Here is a 19,923-nt window from a genome sequence, read left to right as displayed (position 1 = left end):
ACGCAATGAATTGAGCTCGAATCTCTCTCTCTCTCTCTCTCTCTCTCTCTCTCTCTCTCTCTCTCTCCCAATGAATAGTTAACACGTTCTCTCTCTCTCTCTCTCTCTCTCTCTCTCTCTCTCTCTCTCTCTCTCTCTCTCATTGCACCAACATACCTTTGTGTCATTGTGTACCTAAGTTGTTTTCATACCCACTGCATCAAAAACAGTAGCACTATCATCTACGTTTGTTTTATATATACAGTTTTGCATCATTAGTATCTTATGAAACTATGGACGATCGAGCTATTTCCCTGAGACATATGAATCTAATATCAAAACTCACATGCTCGAAATACATACTGGATAAACCCAAGCTTTTTCTTTTTTTTCCTTTTGAAATATGCGAACGTCTCTAATGTTTAGTTAATGAAGAATCAAAATATGTGTACTTGCTCCCACTTCTTTTTCGTCTATGCAAATAGTAATTTCTCGGTGGTCGCAGGAAGGCTCTCTGTCAAAAGAAAAGTATCGTCTCAGTTTCAAAAGCAGTTCAGTTTAAATGCCTATCATATCATATTCCTTTCATACTAGATTGTAAAGAGGCACAATATTTTCTTATCCCCTTAGTATACATGCTATGCTTTATGGCGTCATGTTTTCTCCACCATCTTTTCTTTGTTACATTGCTCTCCCCTATAGATAATATTTACACTGTTCATGTCTCTTCTCTCTATTATTTTTATATTTCATACGTTTCTCACTCCATGGCGTCCCACAATCTTTTAATATCCTTTTTTTCTCTTTTTGCTCTGCCTTAAACATAATATTTTTGGTTTTCATGTTTATTTTCTTATTTCAAACCTATCAAACCTATATATTTTTCCCTCTATGGCATTCACTATTTTTCACAATCTTTTCTTCCTATTATTGCTCTGTCTTACACGTAGATAACAAAATCGACATTGATTATTTCTGTTTATCTTTATATTATTTTCCTATTAATGTCCTCCTGTATTCTTTCACTCTCTTTTCTTCCTGTTATTGGTGCGGTTTACACATGATATTTTCGCTCTTCATAGACTTTTAAATGTCTTCAAGATGTTCCCTGGAGATGGCCTGACCTTGATCCGCGGGAAGAAAAGGGAGCAAAACTTTCAAGATGGTTTATTAAACTTTCTTTTCCATGAATTCCAGTCCTGTCTGTCCCCAATCCACCCCTCATCCAGCAGCGCTCCTCTCATACCCTCTCCAAGGCTCCCTAAGAAATATGTGGGTCTCCTGAGTCTCCTTCCCCTCTCTGCTGCCTCTTCTCCGCCCACCTGGCCAGTGTAAATATTCCCCCGCCGGGTGTCAACTTGAGCTGTACGTTCTAAACTTTGGGATTAATTAAGGAGCTCAAGTGAAGCAAAGGTTATCTTTTTTCTATCCTCTTCCAGGAAGGAGGAAAATTTCGAAGTGCTTTTCGGATATTTGAATTAATTACTATATTTTTTTTTGTTTGTATGAGAAAGTTACACTGACAACGGCACTGTATGAGGGAAGCGCAGCTCGTTGTGCATTATTTGCGAAGACACAAAACAAACATGCAAATAAGAGAAGCAAACTTACTGCATAAAACAAACATTGTCTAGCAAGTAAAAAAAAAAAGAATAAAAGCACAAAAAATACTTCACATTCTATTCGAGGACCAGAAACGTTCTCCCTACCTTATTTCAAAATACACAACAAAATATCAGCAGTGGAGCAAGGAACATCATTATCGTGAAGCTGCATCATACCGTCAGGCATCGTACCGTCAGGCATCGTACCGTCAGGCAGCGTACCGTCAGGAGCCACAACAGCCACGTCATCATTAACGAGCGATGGGACTTAGCTGGGCGAAAATATGAAAAGTGTCTTTCACGTTGCTGCCTCTTATATATTTTTCCGAAGACTTATTAAAATTTCGCTAACGTCAGCTTTGAGGATGTCCTGCCTGCGCCTTTCGTCTTCATTTTCACTCACTGAGACATGGGCACGTATGCAAGATAGTGCGCTAACACACACACACACACACACACACACACACACACACACACACACACACACACACACACACACACACACACACAGAACATTCCCGCTCGCCCAATCTCTCTCTCTCTCTCTCTCTCTCTCTCTCTCTCTCTGATATACGCCGGTGCTCAATGGCCGCCAGTCCACCACCCTGATATAAACTTCAACATATTTTATAAAGTTGCTTTCTTATGTAAAATTTTGGAAGGGAGCGTCAACCTCCCTCTGAGCTCTTACAACACTTTTATTCAGCGTCTCTTGCGAGCCTAAAGAAAAAAAAAGGTCAGCTCAGGGAATTTTTGCATTATGATCTTAATTATATTACCTTTTTAGCTTTCTTGGTAATCCGATTAAAAGACATTCCTTTAATGATGAGCTTGCAAATAATAAACATCAAGAGCGAATAAAGAGTCCAGCCTGCAGGTGTCGAGCGTTGCCCTCCCAAACTAAAACTGTAAGTGAATAGAGAAAAAGAAAAAAAAAAAGGACTGGAAGGAAAATAAAGGAAATGCAAATGAATATATGAACAAAAAATGTCAGAAAAAAGAAACAAGTAAACAAATAGACAATGAGATAAATAAATAGACAGACACATATAAAATAAACAGATGGATAGATAGATAGATAGGTAGATAGATAGATAGATAGATAGATAGATAGACAGTCATAATACACACACACACACACACACACACACACACACACACACACACACACACACACACATATATATATATATATATATATATATATATATATATATATATATATATATATATATATATATATATATATATATATATATATATATATATATATATATATATGCTTGCAGATGGATGAATAAACAGATAAATACATTAAATACAGCGGTAATTAAATGTGAATGCAGGGAGAACAGAAGGCAATTAGGCGGAGGGAACAAATATGTGCTAAATATCACATATTCGTACCTTGATCTAATGGATATCTGAGCTGCACTAGCATCTCCCTCTCTGAACAATGCAGGCACGCAAAGCTGTCGCACGCCATCACATGAAAAATGACCGTCAGCATTTTCGAAAACTTCTTGTCACATGAGATTTTCCGTCGAGTCTGCTGAAACTAACACATTGCTGGCCATAAAAAGATAAGAAAAAAATAATAGATGAATAAATAAATAAACAAATTTATATATATATATATATATATATATATATATATATATATATATATATATATATATATATATATATATATATATAACGTTGCCAGCAATGTTAGGAAGGAAAAGATGAACAACACCAACAACCACAACATAACAACAACAATAACAAAAACAACAAGAACAATAGCAGCACCACCACCAACACCACCACCAGCACCACCACAACAACAAGCCCCATCAACTACTAACACAACTTCTATTAACACCATCACCACTACAACTGTTACTACTACTCTTCCCACCACCATCACCACCACCACCACCACCACTACCTTCCTTCACCAATCTCAGCGGGTCGTCAGCGGGAGAGCACATAACGCAGTAGCCCTCCACACTCCTTAATACATCACAGACATCCTCTCCCTCTTACAGCTCCACTCCAAGTCCCTCTCTAACCCCCTCGGCTCCCTGTTCCTACCCCCGCATCGCTCTCCTCTCTCTCTCTCTCTCTCTCTCTCTCTCTCTCTCTCTCTCTCTCTCTCTCTCTCTCTCTCTCTTCCTCCTTCTCCCTTCATTTGCTACTTCTCCTCCACCGCCTTTATCTTATTCCCTCGCTACTCCTCGTCTTCCTTCTAGTCTTTCGTTTTGGTCTCTCTCTCTCTCTCTCTCTCTCTCTCTCTCTCTCTCTCTCTCTCTCTCTCTCTCTCTCTCTCATTATTTTTATGTATTTTCTTTGTCCATCTCCTTTATCACTACAGTTTTTTTTTCTCTTTAAGTATTCCTTCCAAACCAGAATTCTTTCATGCTTGCATAATTCACTTTAAGGCATACAATAATTCATCATGTTTTCTGCCCCAAGCATTTTTATCAAGCTCTCTGCATTCCTGTCTACGCTACCAGTCCTCTCTCCTTTAACTGGCAACTCTTTCTCTCTCTCTCTCTCTCTCTCTCTCTCTCTCTCTCTCTCTCTCTCTCTCTCTCTCTCTCTCTCTCTCTCTCTCTCTCTCTCTCTTTCTGTCTTTCCTCTCCTTTAACCTCCTCATCTCTCTTCCTTCGTTCCTTCGTCTGTCTGTACTTCCCTTTCTTTCCCTCTGTCAGATTCCCCCCACCTATTTATGAGTTTCGTTAGGCTTTGTAAATGCGCGTTAGTAAGACATTTGTTCCGCCTTCTACTGATTCCTCTGCTCCTCTTTTCTTCGTGTTCCTTCTCCTCCGAGTTTCTCCCTTCGCTGTGGTCTTAATCTATCCGTCTTTATCTTGTTCTTCTTGGTCTTTCTTTCTTCTCTATTTCTTGGAGTTTCTCTCTGCAACTTTCCTTTCCTTTTCCACAAAATGTACGAGTTTATCTTCAGTTTTTGCCTCATAACCCACGCAGTTGTATATTTTTAGAAGAATAATAAATGCGTACTTTTCTCTTAACTGTCACATCTATCCAAAGTTTTCCTACACATTACGCCTTTCAGTTTATGCAGTCACACCTCCTTCATCTCCTGGCTTTATCGTTCTCTCCCTCCTGACTGTTTCATTCCACTACTATGCTTCCATGTCTCACTACGCCACAAAGTTGTCTTTTTATATATTACTAGAAGAATATGTCGTTCTCTCATAATGACTATTTTCAAAGGCCACGGATAAGATGAGTCAGGATTTTATGGTTAGTTTTCTATTTGATAAGTAGAATCGTTATCAAACTAACTCGAACCGTCATGGATACACACTTGAAGACAGTACTGATTACCATATCATTTTGCTTAGGTTAGTTTTCCCTTTAATGAAGTACAAACATCCTTAACCTACCATTAATATCATGGCTATAACCTTCAAAATACCACTGATTTGCATAAGAACATAATGGAAGTACGTAGTTGATACAAGATATAGTAATGTTTACGAATAAGATCCTATGTTCAACCATCAGTAATGCAGTTATCTTCACGTTTCTTCTCTCCCCTACAAAGATAATGGTCTTATTTTGTCATCCCCCTTACAAATCCATTTTCACTTACATTCTAGTCTTTATATATTACTCTTTCAGTAAGGAATTTTTCTTTCTTCCCCATGGACGGTCAACACTGTCTTGTTTGATTTCCCTTTGCTTTCTCAATATTTTTTTTCTTTCCTCTGTTTATTTTTACATTTTTCTTACTTTTTTATTTTACTTTATTCCAATATCCTTCCTCTCCCCGTTCCTTATTCATCCTTTACACTTCCGTTTTACACATTCTATTTTTTTTTTTATCAATTTCCTCATGACCTTCAGCTGCCTTCCTTTCTTGATTCCTTCTTTCTTTGCGTTATCTATCTTTGTGTTCTCCCTCTTTAAACCAAGCTATTCTATTATTTCTCCATACATTTTTTCCTGGCCTCTCCCCATTCCTTCTTCTCCTCCTCCTTCTCCTTCTCCTACGTGTCTCCCTTCTCCTCCATTTTCCATCTCCCCTCATGGTGACTCATGCGGTCCCTCTTTGTCGCAGTCATTTCCTTCGCCTGTCTTCTTCCCTCTCACCCCTCCCTCGTCTTTCCCCTCGCTCTCTCCTTCCGCTTCTTTTGCTTTTATTCCCGCCTCTCTTTTGTTTGTTTGGCAGCTGTGCATTCCAGGCTTATATACAGAAATATCACAGTGCATGAACACACACACACACACACACACACACACACACACACACACACACACACACACACACGGTAATATAACGCAGGCAAGTTGAGGCAATATGCAGATCTGTCACTATTTTTCCCTTCATAACCATGTTGATGACGCTGCTCTCCCTTCATCCTCCCTCTTCCTTTCACTCCCCATATTTCATTTCATAAGGGGTCGTTCGTATAAAGCAAGCAGTATGATGTAATAGCATCCATCCATTACTTGCTTTCATCAAAATTTGCTTAAGGCTATTTTCTTTTTCCCTCTTGCAGCTCATTCAAAACGTTCAGCCTTTGAGAAACACTGACATTGTATTTCTTTATCAACTAAACCATCGCCATCAGTGTTTTTCTTCAATGCTTCAACATATCGTTACTTTATTACTTTTTTTTCGTAAGTTTGTATCATCACTTACTGTACGCGTGTTCCTTCCTCTGAGAAGACTGAAAGGATAATGGATATGTGTGACATCTGAACATGAACATGATCGTCTGGTGGATTCAAAAGTGCATTAGAAAGCAAACACAGAAGGCAATGAAATAGAGTATGTTGGTCAAAATGTTCGAAAGAAAAAAAAGTTATTTCGGATAATACAAAACAGTGAAATATGAATAAATTAACCATAAACAATGTGATCTGCTTTCTTTATGCATGTGGGGCATTGTGTACTACTATTGCTGCTACTACTACTACTACTACTACTACTACTACTACTACTACTATTATTATCACTACTACTACTACTACTACTACTACTACTACTACTACTACTACTACCACTAATATTACTACTACTGGAGAGGAATGTGAGAGAAATGCGAGGTGTTGGGAGTTGAGTGTACTCCCGATTCTTCAGTTCCAATGTCCTGCAGTAGCGAAAAAAATGTGAAAGAAACTCAACTCTCAACGCCTGTGTTTCCTCTTACCTTCTCCAACTTATCTGAATGTCTGAACAATAACAACAACAACTACAATGACCATGATAGTAGTAATAGTAAAGATAATAACAGAATAAGAAAAAATAAAGAGAAGTTTAAAATGTCCTTCGATATAAAATAATTTCAATTTAGGTACAGTACGAAAGGATGAGACAGATATTAGAAGGTTATTGATAGAACAGACGTATACAAAAAAAAAAAAAAAAAAAGAAGAAAAAAGCAGTTAACAAAAACAAAGGAGATGAGGAGATGAATTAAACATGAGACGCGAGACAAAAAATAAATGACCAACGTTAGACATCTGACTTACTAATTTGCACTGTTCAAATACTTAACACTGACAACTGATGATGATAATGGTAACGTATGATCTATTTTTTGTTTCCCTTCTTTGGCTATCGTTTCCTATTTCACACTTGGCCCTCACTTGTCACCGCTGCGTCCCTGCCATTCATAAAGTGTCTCATTCCACGCCCCTTCATCCAACACGCGGCCGCCTCATCAGTCAAGCCGTCAGGACCGAGCTTGTTCTAAATTCGTCTCTTTCATGTGTCTGTCTGTCTGTTTGTCTGTCTGTCTGTCTGTCTGTCTGTCTGTCTGTCTCTCTCTCTCTCTCTCTCTCTCTCTCTCTCTCTCTCTCTCTCTCTCTCTCTCCATACAGCCTTCCGGACCTTCTCCTCACGCCTCATTGCCTCTTCCAGCCTTGAGTCATCGTCTTCCTCCCTCACCTCCTCCTCTTCTTCCTCTTCGTTTCATAGCTTTTCTAACTTTTGTAACTTTTAACTCCTTTTACATTCCTCAGATCTTTGTTTTTTTTTCAAGTTTTAGTATTGTTGGTTTATTAGCTAATGACTTGATTATCTTGGAAATAAAAGTAATTGCGTTGCGTTGCGAAAGTTCATCACGCTTCATGGAATTTGGTCGAGTGTTCCGTGTAGTTTACTGTCTTCACGTGATTAATTCTAGTGACTCATCTTTGGTTATATGTTCTCAGTTTACATTTTTTTTTTTGTTAGCCAAGTTACCATTATCATTCCAGCCAAATAAGTTCCATGTAAATCATAAACAAGTAATTTTTCACACAAATACACACACACACACACACACACACACACACACACACACACACACACACACAGACAGAGACTCCCCAATTGTTTTTCTCTTCTCTCCTTCACTATTTTTCTTTCTCCTTTATTTCATTCATCTCGATACGACCCTCCTTCGCACCTCATCCTTCTCTTCCCTCTCCTCTCCCCTTCACTCTTGATGCTCTCCCTAAATCATGAGCGCTGTTGCCACTTGGATAAATTATCACTCCTTGCTGGCGCCACTAACACCCCCTTCCTCGTTCCCGTCTCCTTACGCCCACGCTCCCCCTTTTCCCGGAAGAAGGGAGCTAAGGGGCGAGGCAGGCGAGAAGTCTTTGGTAGAGAGAAAAAAGAGGAAGGACCAGAAAAAAAAAGAGTTTGGACAAGAACGAGACGCTTCTTTATAGTTTTCTCTTCCTAAACTCTTTGTGACGCTGTTTTGAATTTCACGTAGTTTGTTTTCTACTCTAACATGTCAGTTTATTGTCACGTGTTGAGGAAATGTATACGTGGTTTTCCTGGTGAAGCAGTATGGGAATTTCTATGTAATTTTTCTCGTGTATGAGTAACGAAACTTTTACCTTTTGTTTGTCAAGCAGTTAGGCGCTTTTGATCTTTTCCTTGTCATGTAGTAAGGATATTTCTATTTTTTTTCCTTGTCTCAATAAGGGAACTCAATCGTCATTTTTCTTTGTTACGCAGTAAAGAAATTTCCATTTTTTCCCCTTCACGCAAGGAAATTTTTACCTTTTCCCTTGTCAAGCAGTAAAAAACTTTATACATATTTACTAAGTGTTCTTCAGGATTAGAAAAATAAAGATAAGAAATAATCACCATGAGCATTTCCATCATCCACGATTGAAGGAACTCCTTTACCCAGACTCCTCTCCATCACATCACCCCAAACACCCATCCCCTGCCAACACTCCGCCTGCCCCTCCATCATATTAGGGACAGGCTCCTCCATTATCAGGGGATCTCAGCTGCCACTCCAGACACCTCTCCATCAAAGGAAAAGTCTCCTCACACATCTTAAAACCAAAAGAAATCCTTCAAAAAGCATCTTGCCTTTATTTATTCTTCCAGTAACTTAAAAATCATACGGTGTCAATTAGTCAGGTATTTGTAAGTCTACGACTCTAACTCAGCGTATATTGTCTTATCAGGTGAAATCCTTAAAACTGCTTTTACAAACGTTTCATATGGAGGGATATACAGTTAAGTTTGCATCAATACAACACCTTTCTTCACATTTCTCACATCATTTCGAATTGGTATACTTTTGTCAGTTAATCAGCCACTTGCAACTCTCCGCTTTTTGTTAAACATATATTATTTAGTTCAGTAACCTTCATAAAAAGAAAAAAAAATGCCTTGCAAGCTAATGTACAGGAGGAATATACTCCTTTGTTTACATCATCTTGCTTCACATTTCTCTCCAATTAACTTGAAATCATATATTGTTAGTTTATGAATCACTTGCAACTCTACGCTCCTTAAACATACAATATTTCATCTCGGTATTTTCCAAACAAATATATACATGTATACTAGATGAAGAAGCCTTATTTGCATCACGACAATATCATATGTCAAATAACTAATGAGTCACTTGTAATTCTAAGCTCCTTGCTAAATGTAAAGTATTTCATTCAGTAACACTCTCTCTCTCTCTCTCTCTCTCTCTCTCTCTCAGAAAAAAATAACAACGATTCACCCTTAATTACATCACACTCAATGTCATGAAGTGAAAATGCTTCCAAAGGCACGAAGAAGTGAATAGAGTGCTGTTCAGTTCATAGCGGCAAGGGAGAGGGAGAGGAAGAAAAGGTAGAGAAGGGAGCGTGGAGGAACAGCGCGCGATATGCTCATGGGGTGTGGTATGTGTCAACGAAGCGTAAGGTAAGAGATAGGGAGGTGAGGGACGTGTATGTGAGAGAGAGAAGGGTGAGAGGGAGAGGCAAAGGAAGGAGAGAAGGAAGGAGGGAAGGAAGGAGGGAGGGACGAACTCAGAACGTAGGATATGAGCATGGTGGCAAAGAATATGGAAATGAGGAAAAGGGATGGGCTAGTGAACACGTACACACACACACACACACACACACACACACACACACACACACACACACACACACACACACACACACACATCTACGCATTATTTGCATCCACGTTCTCAAGAGTTTTTGTTCGAGAAATAGGGAGCGGGTTTAGAATATGAAAGGAGAAAATTAAACATTCTGGTTCGATGACTCATATGAAAAAAAAGAGCTTGAAGGATAATACAGAAAAATGAGGAGGAAGAGGAAGAAAAGGAAGAGGAAAAGGAATAAAATAAGAATAGTAAAATAACAATAGAAGAAGGGGAGGAAGAGGAAGAGGACAATAAAATAAAAAATGAAGATGCAAGACAAAAGGAAGAGGATAAGGAGTACAGGGTGGAGGAGGAGGAGGAGGAGGAGGAGGAGGAGGAGGAGGAGGAGGAGGAAGAAGATGAGAAGAAAGCAAAAAAAGTAAAAAAAAAAAACCAACATTCAACTAAAGAAAGTATAAGCAGAAGACCAAGTCCCGAAAAATAAAAGAAGAAACACACACAAAAACAGAGTGAAGTATGGAAGGGAAGAGGAGGGAAAGGAGTGAGAGAATGCTGAATAAAAAGGGGGCAGCATACAATAATAATGGATAATCGGAGGGTGGAAGGGCGGAAAGAAGGGATTTAACGTAATTAGAGAACAAGAATAGCAGAAACAGAAGGGGACGACATTGAACAAATATTAACTGAACACGCGATGGAATATTTTCATACCACCAAACGCAAAGGGCCTCCATCTTCCCTGCGAAATACACTGCTCCGTATTTTTAAACGTTGCTGGTCCATATTTCTTCCTCTAAACAGGTTGTAGTGAAAATTGCCTCGTAGTTCTCTAGGGGAGGAGGGGTCATGTGCTGCCTCGTAGTTCTGATGAATGTTTGTCAATAATTCTGTATCAGTAGTAAGAAAAAAAAAATCTTTAACAATCCTACTAATAATCTTTGGCTTTGATGTCTTGAAGAAAGAGGACTGTGGTTCAAAATATGGATCACAGCTCTCACCTCATAAAAGAAAGAAAGAAAGAAAGGAAGAACAAATTATACAAAAAAATCAGTAAAGATCTTAATACTAATCGCAATAAGAGAGAAGAGAGAGGACAAGGCAGCTACGCGAGGTGAAAGAAAGTACTTGGTTGTCACCAGTGATAAGCAATCTTGATAGCGTAGGAAAATGTAACTGCTGTTCCCCACACGTCGTCAGGCAATGTTAAGGGAAAAATAAAAATTCTGGATTTTTAGTGGATATCTGAATAAAATCAATGAGTTGTAGTAACGAGCACACGGAAAAAATTTCGTGCATTATAGTGCTTTGAAACGCGCAGCTCTGAGGGATCGAAAGTAAACAATAGATGACCATAGGTAAGACAGGACTAACAAACCCTCAGATAAGCAATTTTTATATGCCAAAGATAATAAGTAAATATACACCAGAAGTCTTGTGTTGATACCTGACACAGTGCATCGTCTGAAGGAGACTGATTTGTATTTACGTAGTAACAAACAAAGTGTTACAACAAGGCCACACGATGGCGGAAGATAGAGCGTGAATAAAACAAAGCATCAGAGACTGAAAAATTCAGGAAAGAAGAGGCTGGGTAGGCAACGAGTTCGATAGCGCACGACCTTAGCATTTATCTTATTTTCATCTTCGTCCTCTCCTCCCTCCGCAACTTATTTCACTCCATCCTTTGGAATAAAAAATGCTTAACTGAACTCCGTCTTATCAGGGTTTAAGTTACAGCCTTTCGCGATGTCCAGAAGAAACTTCCTGGAACTCTTCCGCAAGCACTTCTGTATGAGTTCAAGAGTCTCCCCCAGTCGTGCTTTCAATGCAGGATACGATGCAGGATAAAGAGGGTTCTTATTTTTCTATCAAGGAACAGAAAAAAAAAAATTAGTAAAAGAGAATATGTCACGACATGAGAGAAAAACGATAAGTGAAGATAATAAAAAAAAAACAGAAGCTGCCGATAAAGGTGTGTTGCATAAATCTAATGAAGCAAATTTGAAAGAATCTTTTCTAGGGAAGAACATATGTATGAGCAGTTCTAAATATTGTTTTCCAATCCTGAACCTAATCACTTGTCTCCTTGAATCAATCAACTTAAGTCTTTAACTTTTGCTTTTCATTAAAATGTACACACACACACACACACACACACACACACACACACACACACACACACACACATTGCAGAATAGAACTGGTGTAATCGTACTATTCCCTGATTTACACGTCATAACTATACTGCACTTGAAAAACAGCGGCTGGGCCATGAGAAAAGACAAATCCAAGATATTGTATACAATCCAAGATTTCACCCCGTACCTTCTCAGTTGTTTAAGCTTCTGAACGCACAAATCCAAATACCACTACTCTGTGATGTTCAGATATTTAATCCCTTCTCAAAACAATAACCTTATTTTAGCCTAGATTTAGTTTATATCCTAGGGAACAAAAATTGCAATTATAAAAATGTCTCATTGAGGTGTTGGCCTACACGTGGGAGCAGCCCCTGTATGTAACTATAGTGTGTTTTGTAGAAAAAGGTTAGAAACTGTCTCTACCTAACAATCTACTATGATTACGCCTATTTATTCTTAAGAGATGGTTTCTGTACAACTTCTGATATCGTGAGCAGTAGTGAATGAGTTAAATTGAGCCCTGAGATGAAAAAGATCTGCAAAAAAATTCACACGCCCTTGAAGTTTCCTTAATCCATATTCCAGCACACAGGAACACAATCAAGCCGAGTCTGGGGTGTGTGGTTCTCCTCGGCGGGGAGTTACCGCCGTAATAGACTTTTGTGCTTAAATTGCAAAGCTCCCCCATGGTATCGACAGGTGCGGCAGGGAGCGGAAGGGGGGGGTGGTAGCTGTGCAGGAGGTACGCAGCTCACTTTCCTCTCTCAATTCCTCTCATTTCTCCATTACCCAACTCTCTCTCTCTCTCTCTCTCTCTCTCTCTCTCTCTCTCTACGAAATCAATCCCAACCCTTTCTTTTTTTTTCTTTTTTTATCAACCCTATTTTTCTTTTTTCTTTTTATCAACCCACCTTCCTTTACTTATTTTTTCTGACCACTTTCTTTCTTCTCATCAGTAAAGGGTATATTTTTCGTCTTATATTTCACTCAGACTCATCTTTTCCTACTCGTCACGTTGCTTCTACCACTTCTCGTCCCTTCGTGTTCCTCAAGAAGTCTATCAATGTTTATCGTCAATATCCACCGCCATGATCACCGGCACCGTCTTTCCTCCTTTATCTCCACTACATTACGATTACCAATATCTTGTCTTACACTTCTTCCCTCTCCTGTCCGTCCTTTTTCTTACCTTTCCATCGGGACTGCACACCTTCACACCAGCGAGGGAGATGACGAGGAGTACAGGTTTGCTCTTGGCCCGTTCCTGTGAAAGAAAAGATGTTAGTAAGAGTAAGTATATGGTAAAGTTTACGAAACACTAACGTAATTATTTTCTTATTGATTCAGTGGGTAACTAATCGTCACCTTTGCTTTCATGTATCTTTTAATGTGCTGAAAACAAATATGATCCGAAAATAGATATGATTAATGTAAACTTCACCTATACTTCTTTCATATTATCTATCTATAGCCTCAACGGAATTCTTCTTAAACATCTTTGTTCTCTGAAAGGTAGAAAACATTAACGAAGTCTTCACATTGTCTTGATTGGTTAAAAAATAGATAAAAATAAAAATGCAAGCATCACTTCTTAACATTTTTGGCAAGAATATTACTTCTTCCCAATTTGCCTTACAAAAGTTTGGAAAGGTCACTGCAGAATGCCTGGAAAACCCTGAGTTTCTGACTGATGCTGTGTGAATAATTTAATGAAAACAAACTTCATGTGAAATAGAATACAAATCTTGCCCTGACCAAAGTGAAGAACACTTTGATCTTGGAAAACGAGGAGGAGGAGGTGGAGGAGGAGGAGGAGGAGGAGAAAGAAGACGAATAACACGAACAAGATCAAGAACAAGAGAGAGAGAGAGAGAGAGAGAGAGAGAGAGAGAGAGAGAGAGAGAGAGAGAGAGAGAGAGAGAGAGAGAGAGAGAGAGAGAGAGAGAGAGAGAAAGGTGGGGAAGGGAGAGAATGCCAGTTTTAACCAGGAGAGAAGAGAGCTTCCATTATCCTCCTTCATTCACCGGGGATTACATAGCCATGCACCCGCTGAGCCTGGGAAATGAGGGGAAGAAAGAACAGGAGGAGGAAAAATAGAAGAATGCACTGTGGGTGAGGAGAGAAGAAGGAGGAAGAGAGAGGCAAGGGTATACGTTTTGTTAGAAAAGCTGCCTGATAGAGAGAGAGCGTGTAAAATGAACCAAAAGGAGTGCATGACAATAATGCCTTCAAATTATTAAGATAGTGTACGCTTATGTGGTTAAAAATTCAAGACGATATATACTGATTAAATAGATATTATTGCATATACGCCTAATCATGAAGGCAGCATTTACAATTAGAAAGAAAAATTAGACAAGAAATGCATAAAAAAAAATAAATAAATAAGCATAATATGAAGTTAGATAAAATTAAGATATTATACAGCAAAAAAAAAAAAAAAAAAAACAGCTACAAAATATAGAAAAAAATAGAAAGTATATAGAGTCAGAAATTAAAACGATATACAGTTAATATTTTCTGGGCAACATGTACTTTGAAAAATACGAATAAAACAGCTTTTATATATAGATAAATTAAGAAACGACAAAAAATATCTTATGGTTAGCAAAACTTCACGAATAATAAAAGGAAGAAAAAAAATTGGGGTTAAAAATGAAAACAGAACACAAAGCAACAACACAAGAACAAAAGATTGGAGCGAAATAAAAAGGAAGAGAGAGAGAGAGAGAGAGAGAGAGAGAGAGAGAGAGAGAGAGAGAGAGAGAGAGAGAGAGAGAGAGAGAGAGAGAGAGAGAGAGAGAGAGAGAGAGATTGAATATAAGACGGACAACTCAAGGAAAATGTTAACGAAGACTTCAAGTAAAATTTTGACGAATATGAGACAAAAAAAAAAAGTAAGGAGGAGGAGGAGGAGGAGGAGGAGGAGGAGGTAGGCAAAGGATATAGGCAGAGGAATGAAATCCATAATGGTATTTTGAGAGGTTAAAAAAATTTATATATCCCATCTATTGTTGCTCCACATTCTCCGACAAGAATAGAAGGTACATCATATCCTTTTTTTGTTAAGCATTATTGAAAAGTAAAGGCAGGGACATAAATAAACGGCAAAAAAGGCGCTGTCTCTCTCTCTCTCTCTCTCTCTCTCTCTACACACACACACACACACACACACACACACACACACACACACACACACACACACACACGAAGAGGTAATATCACTGTAAATTAAAACTTGGTCCGTAAAAATACAGACAAACGTGGAGTATTAAATCTGACATCACGAGAGTTTATAAAGCCAAGAGCAGCATTAAGTTACATTTCTCGACACAATACAAGACAGAGTTACTAAGAACGAGCTTTGGAAGACAGTGAGAGGCTGAGAAGTGAGAAGGGCAAATCGGTGAAGGAGAGTAATAAGGAAGTGGTGTATAAATTTTTTGACGTGGGACGGGAAATGAGACTAGTGACAGACAGCAAGGGAAGGACAATGATTCAGAGGAAAAGTCATGTAGGAAAACTAAATGGGAGTGAAAAATCATAGTAGCGTAGAGAGAGAGAGAGAGAGAGAGAGAGAGAGAGAGAGAGAGAGAGAGAGAGAGACAAAACAGGAGAAAATGCCAGCGATGTCACGGGAATATGAATCTGACAGTAGAGTGATAGATTGAGCGGTATTAACAACTAGTGGACGAAAATTATGAGAGACCAGTATGAGAAAGTATGGCAATGGAGTAGACAAAAAATGAAAATGGTATGAGGGTATGAGTCGGACAGTGGTTTGATGAATGGTGCAGTACAATTAACCCCAGGAATGGATATAAGAGAGACTTGACAATGATAGCAGGTATGAATAAGGAGTGGAAAAGAGGAGAAAGATAGCGATGGTATGAAGGTATGAGTTCTAGTGGCATGATAGATGGGGTGTTATGAGCAAGTAACCAGTGAGAGGGAAATTATGACACGGAGTAAAGGAGATGGAGTTGTATGGGAGAGGGAATGATTGAGGGAGAAGAGGAGAGGGTGGCAGATGAGGAGGAGGAAAGGGCAGTAATGACTTCCCCTGAGGACTGTAATGAGGGATCCCGGACCTTTGACTGTGGGAAAATTAAACTGTTAAATGAGTACTGAAAAAAAGGCTTGTATTTGCTATTTATACATCTATCTTCGTACTGAATACTTCTGAATGTTTATTATCTGTGGGAGAAAAAATCAGTGGATATATAATGAACGCTTTTTATACCTATTCCAAATATTTACATAAGTAAAAAAACAAAACAAAAATTGTTTTAATCAAAGCATTTTTTACTTTTTTTTTCATAGATTCATTCATCATTATTTTTTTAGTATCTTACTCTAATTCATTTACATGTTTTTCTTTATTACTTAAGAGGCACATTTCTTTTTGTCACCTTTTTCTCTACCTTTTCTTTCATTTTCATACGATGTTTTTTTTTCTCTCGCCTCATTCAGTCTATTTTTTTTTATATATGTATCTTACCCCCACCTGCATCCTTCTTCCCTGCTTTATACATAGATTTTACTTACAGCACATAATTATCTTAGCCGTCTTATACTTTTTATTAGACCAATATTTCTTTTCGTCTGCCTTATTACTCTCCCTATTTCTTTTTGTTACACTTATTTCTCCCTTCCTCAATTATATACATACAAATTTACACACATTTCTCCTTTCCTCACTTCAGTCATATCTATTTCTTTCATTTACGTTCTTTTTTTCCTCCTCACCTCAATTATAGCTCATCTCATTGTTTTTTGGTATAGATGTCGCAGTCTGGCACAAATATATTAATTCCCTACGTTATTATAATTCACGTAAGATGCATACCACTTTTTTTCTCCTCTTTTCTCCGTTCCCTATTTCTTTTATTTACACCCAATTTTTTCCCCCTCACTTCCCTACTCCCCACTCCTCGTGTAGCTGGAGTGGATTAGGGCCAGTTATGAGCTCGTGAGTGTTTTCATCATCACGGCTGGAACTGAGCGGGAGCCAAAAGCTATTTCTAATTACTCTATCCTCCTCCTTCTCCTCCTCCTCCTCCTCCTCCTTCTTCTCCTCCTCTTCTTCCGTCCCCAGGTTCTAATTGGCTCTCTTGGTGTCTTTGTTGACTCAGACTGCGATAATTATGGCAGCGGCAACAGTGCACGTGCCTCCAGCCTCCTGAACACCACAAACCTGCCCCACTAGCGAACACCGACCCGCCCCACACACACACACACACACACACACACACCTGCATCACACCCCGCCTCCCCTCACACACACACACACACACACACACACACACACACACACACACACACACACACACACACACACAACCTTCATTATTACATGACTCGAATTCAGGAACTCTCCTAAGAAAATCAAACACTTTACCAGTAAGCCACCATTACACACACACACACACACACACACACACACACACATACACACACTGAAGTTCAACGGAGCACCGCCAGACTCTCAAAGGTCCAACTTTAATGCCGCAAACACGGAGCTTCGGAACTTGCCCAGTCCAGCCTTTGGTATCGGAAAGAATGGTCCCTTTTTTTGTTGCCTGCTGACTGGAGAAGATGGATTACTTCTCCTTTACCTTGTTAAGTAAGTGCAATTGGTGCCTCAGGTAGACTATCACTCTCCAACACCAAATTCTCTCTCGTTAATGATATATAACACACACACACGAGAGAGAGAGAGAGAGAGAGAGAGAGAGAGAGAGAGAGAGAGAGAGAGAGAGAGAGAGAGAGAGAGAGAGAGAGAGAGAGACGAGCGTAAAAGGAAAAAATGGGCCTCTGCTGTTTATCTCCATTTACTAAATTAAGGAGCTAAAATAATGTACGGTTTTCATGTATTGTTGTCACGCTCTCTCGTCCTCTCCTCCTCCTTCCCATATTATCCTCTCCCTGTCTCTCTCTCTCTCTCTCTCTCTCTCTCTCTCTCTCTCTCTCTCTCTCTCTCTCTCTCTCTCTCTCTCTCTCTCATCTGGCCCCGCTCCACAAGTTCCAGGCCTCGGGGTGTTACAAGCGTTTTCTGGCAGTTTATTAGTTTTGTGGAGCTTTAATACCAAGTTGTGGAGGGCCTGAGGAGCTCTGGGATGGTCGTGTGTCAGGCCTCCCTCCCGTCCAGACCTCCCCTAACCAGGAAAACTTTTCAGCATGCCTCTAAGGCCTCCAACTTACTTATGTGACTCTCCAGAATGCATCTGAGGTCCCCATACCTTATGATCAATACATCGTTGTATATAAGTAGATATTTTGACGTTTATATGTTTCATAAGTATAATTTCTTTTCCGGTGCCATTCACTGTTTATATAGTTATATATTTTTTTTCGGCGATATTTCAAAATTTTTTTTTCCTTAAACAATTTAATAAGACACAAGATGTTTTTTTTTCCGAAACGAATGCCACTATAACAATGTTTTCTTTAAGCTTCTATTTTTACAAGCTTACCTCTCGTAGTTCCCCTTTATTGTCAATTCATTAAAAATACACATTGGTCTCCTTTATATAATATCAATATGAACTTGTAAAAATTCTCGTTGGTATGGCAAACACTTAATGAGTATTTCACAGATACTGGAGTTGACATATCTTCCGTGTACATTTCGTTATGAAGTGCAGGGCATTCAAGGGATTAAAGGACAGTATTTTAAAACGTTTATGCGACTTACTTTCTTCCCAGCTATTCGACGCATCTATCATTGATCATAAACCTCTCCGAAAAAGTTCATGCGTAGTATCTCTCACTAAACAATTACGCTATCTACCTATTGGAAAATCTATTCAGTCTCCCTTTTTTCATGCGATCATGTCTAGAATATGGGGAAATATTTTATCGCTATACGTTGTTTCATATTACAGCAAGAGGATCAAGAACACATACTAACCCTCTAAGTTAAGTTACAGAAATAGCCCTTAAGGAGAGTCTGCCATGTTTAATACTACGAACATGAGCCACCTTCCTGTTGAAAAAAGACAACTATAGTATTCCCGTTTTCTGCATTCCCACACTTCAATAAAACTGAAAGTAATATCCCAGACGGGAGAAGAGCAGGGAATGAAACGAGAAGCAAACATATAAAGAGAGGAGGAGGAGGAGGAGGAGGAGGAGGAGGAGGAGGAGGAGGAGGAGGAAGAGAATGGTGAAGGAAGAAGAGGAGGATGACAATGGTAGAGAAGGAAGAGGAGGAGAAAGAGGATGAGGACGAAGATGGTGGAGGAGGAGGAAGAGAATGGTAGAGAAAGAGGAGGAGGAGGATGAGGCGAGTGGGAGAAGTTGGTGGCTTTGTGTGTGTGTGTGTGTGTGTGTGTGTGTGTGTGTGTGTGTGTGTGTGTGTGTGTGTGTGTGTGTGTGTGTGTACCAGACGAGTAACCTACTGCCTTGCTGATGTAATCGTAATCGTCATCTGTTCATTGGCCATCCATAATTTTCGTCATAGTTATCGGGATCATCTTTTTGCCAAGCATTGTTATTATCGATTCCACTATTGTCATAGGTTTTACTGTTTCTGTTAACGTCATCGTCATCATCATTGTTATCATTATTGTCGTTATTATTATCACTATCATTATTATCGTTATTATTATTATTATTATTATTATTATTATTATTACTATTATTATTGTCATTATTATTATTATTATTATTATTATTATTATTATTATTGTTATCATTATTGATATTATAGTTGTAGTAGTGTCAACAGCAGCAGCAGCAGCAGCAGCAGTAGTAGTAGTTGTAGGTGCAACAATTATTTTAGTAATGACTGTAGCAATAAGAACCGCGTTACTTCTGCTGCTGCTG

At 38.9% G+C, this 19,923-nt stretch overlaps 1 protein-coding gene across 9 annotated transcripts in view; it reads right to left on the bottom strand.

Moving 5' to 3' along the window:
- LOC123516108 (tensin-1-like) overlaps positions 1–19,923 on the bottom strand; it is a 400,888-nt gene that overhangs the window by 147,245 nt on the left and 233,720 nt on the right. For all 9 annotated transcript variants that reach the window (XM_045275202.1, XM_045275204.1, XM_045275203.1 and 6 more), the window contains one exon: positions 13,283–13,357. In XM_045275202.1, the coding sequence (XP_045131137.1) occupies positions 13,283–13,357 (75 nt within the window). The remainder of the gene's footprint in view (positions 1–13,282; positions 13,358–19,923) is intronic.

This window comes from Portunus trituberculatus, chromosome 40 (genome assembly GCF_017591435.1).
Source record: "Portunus trituberculatus isolate SZX2019 chromosome 40, ASM1759143v1, whole genome shotgun sequence".
NCBI classification, from domain to species: domain Eukaryota; kingdom Metazoa; phylum Arthropoda; class Malacostraca; order Decapoda; family Portunidae; genus Portunus; species Portunus trituberculatus.
This window is presented reverse-complemented; position numbering and strand designations above follow the sequence as displayed.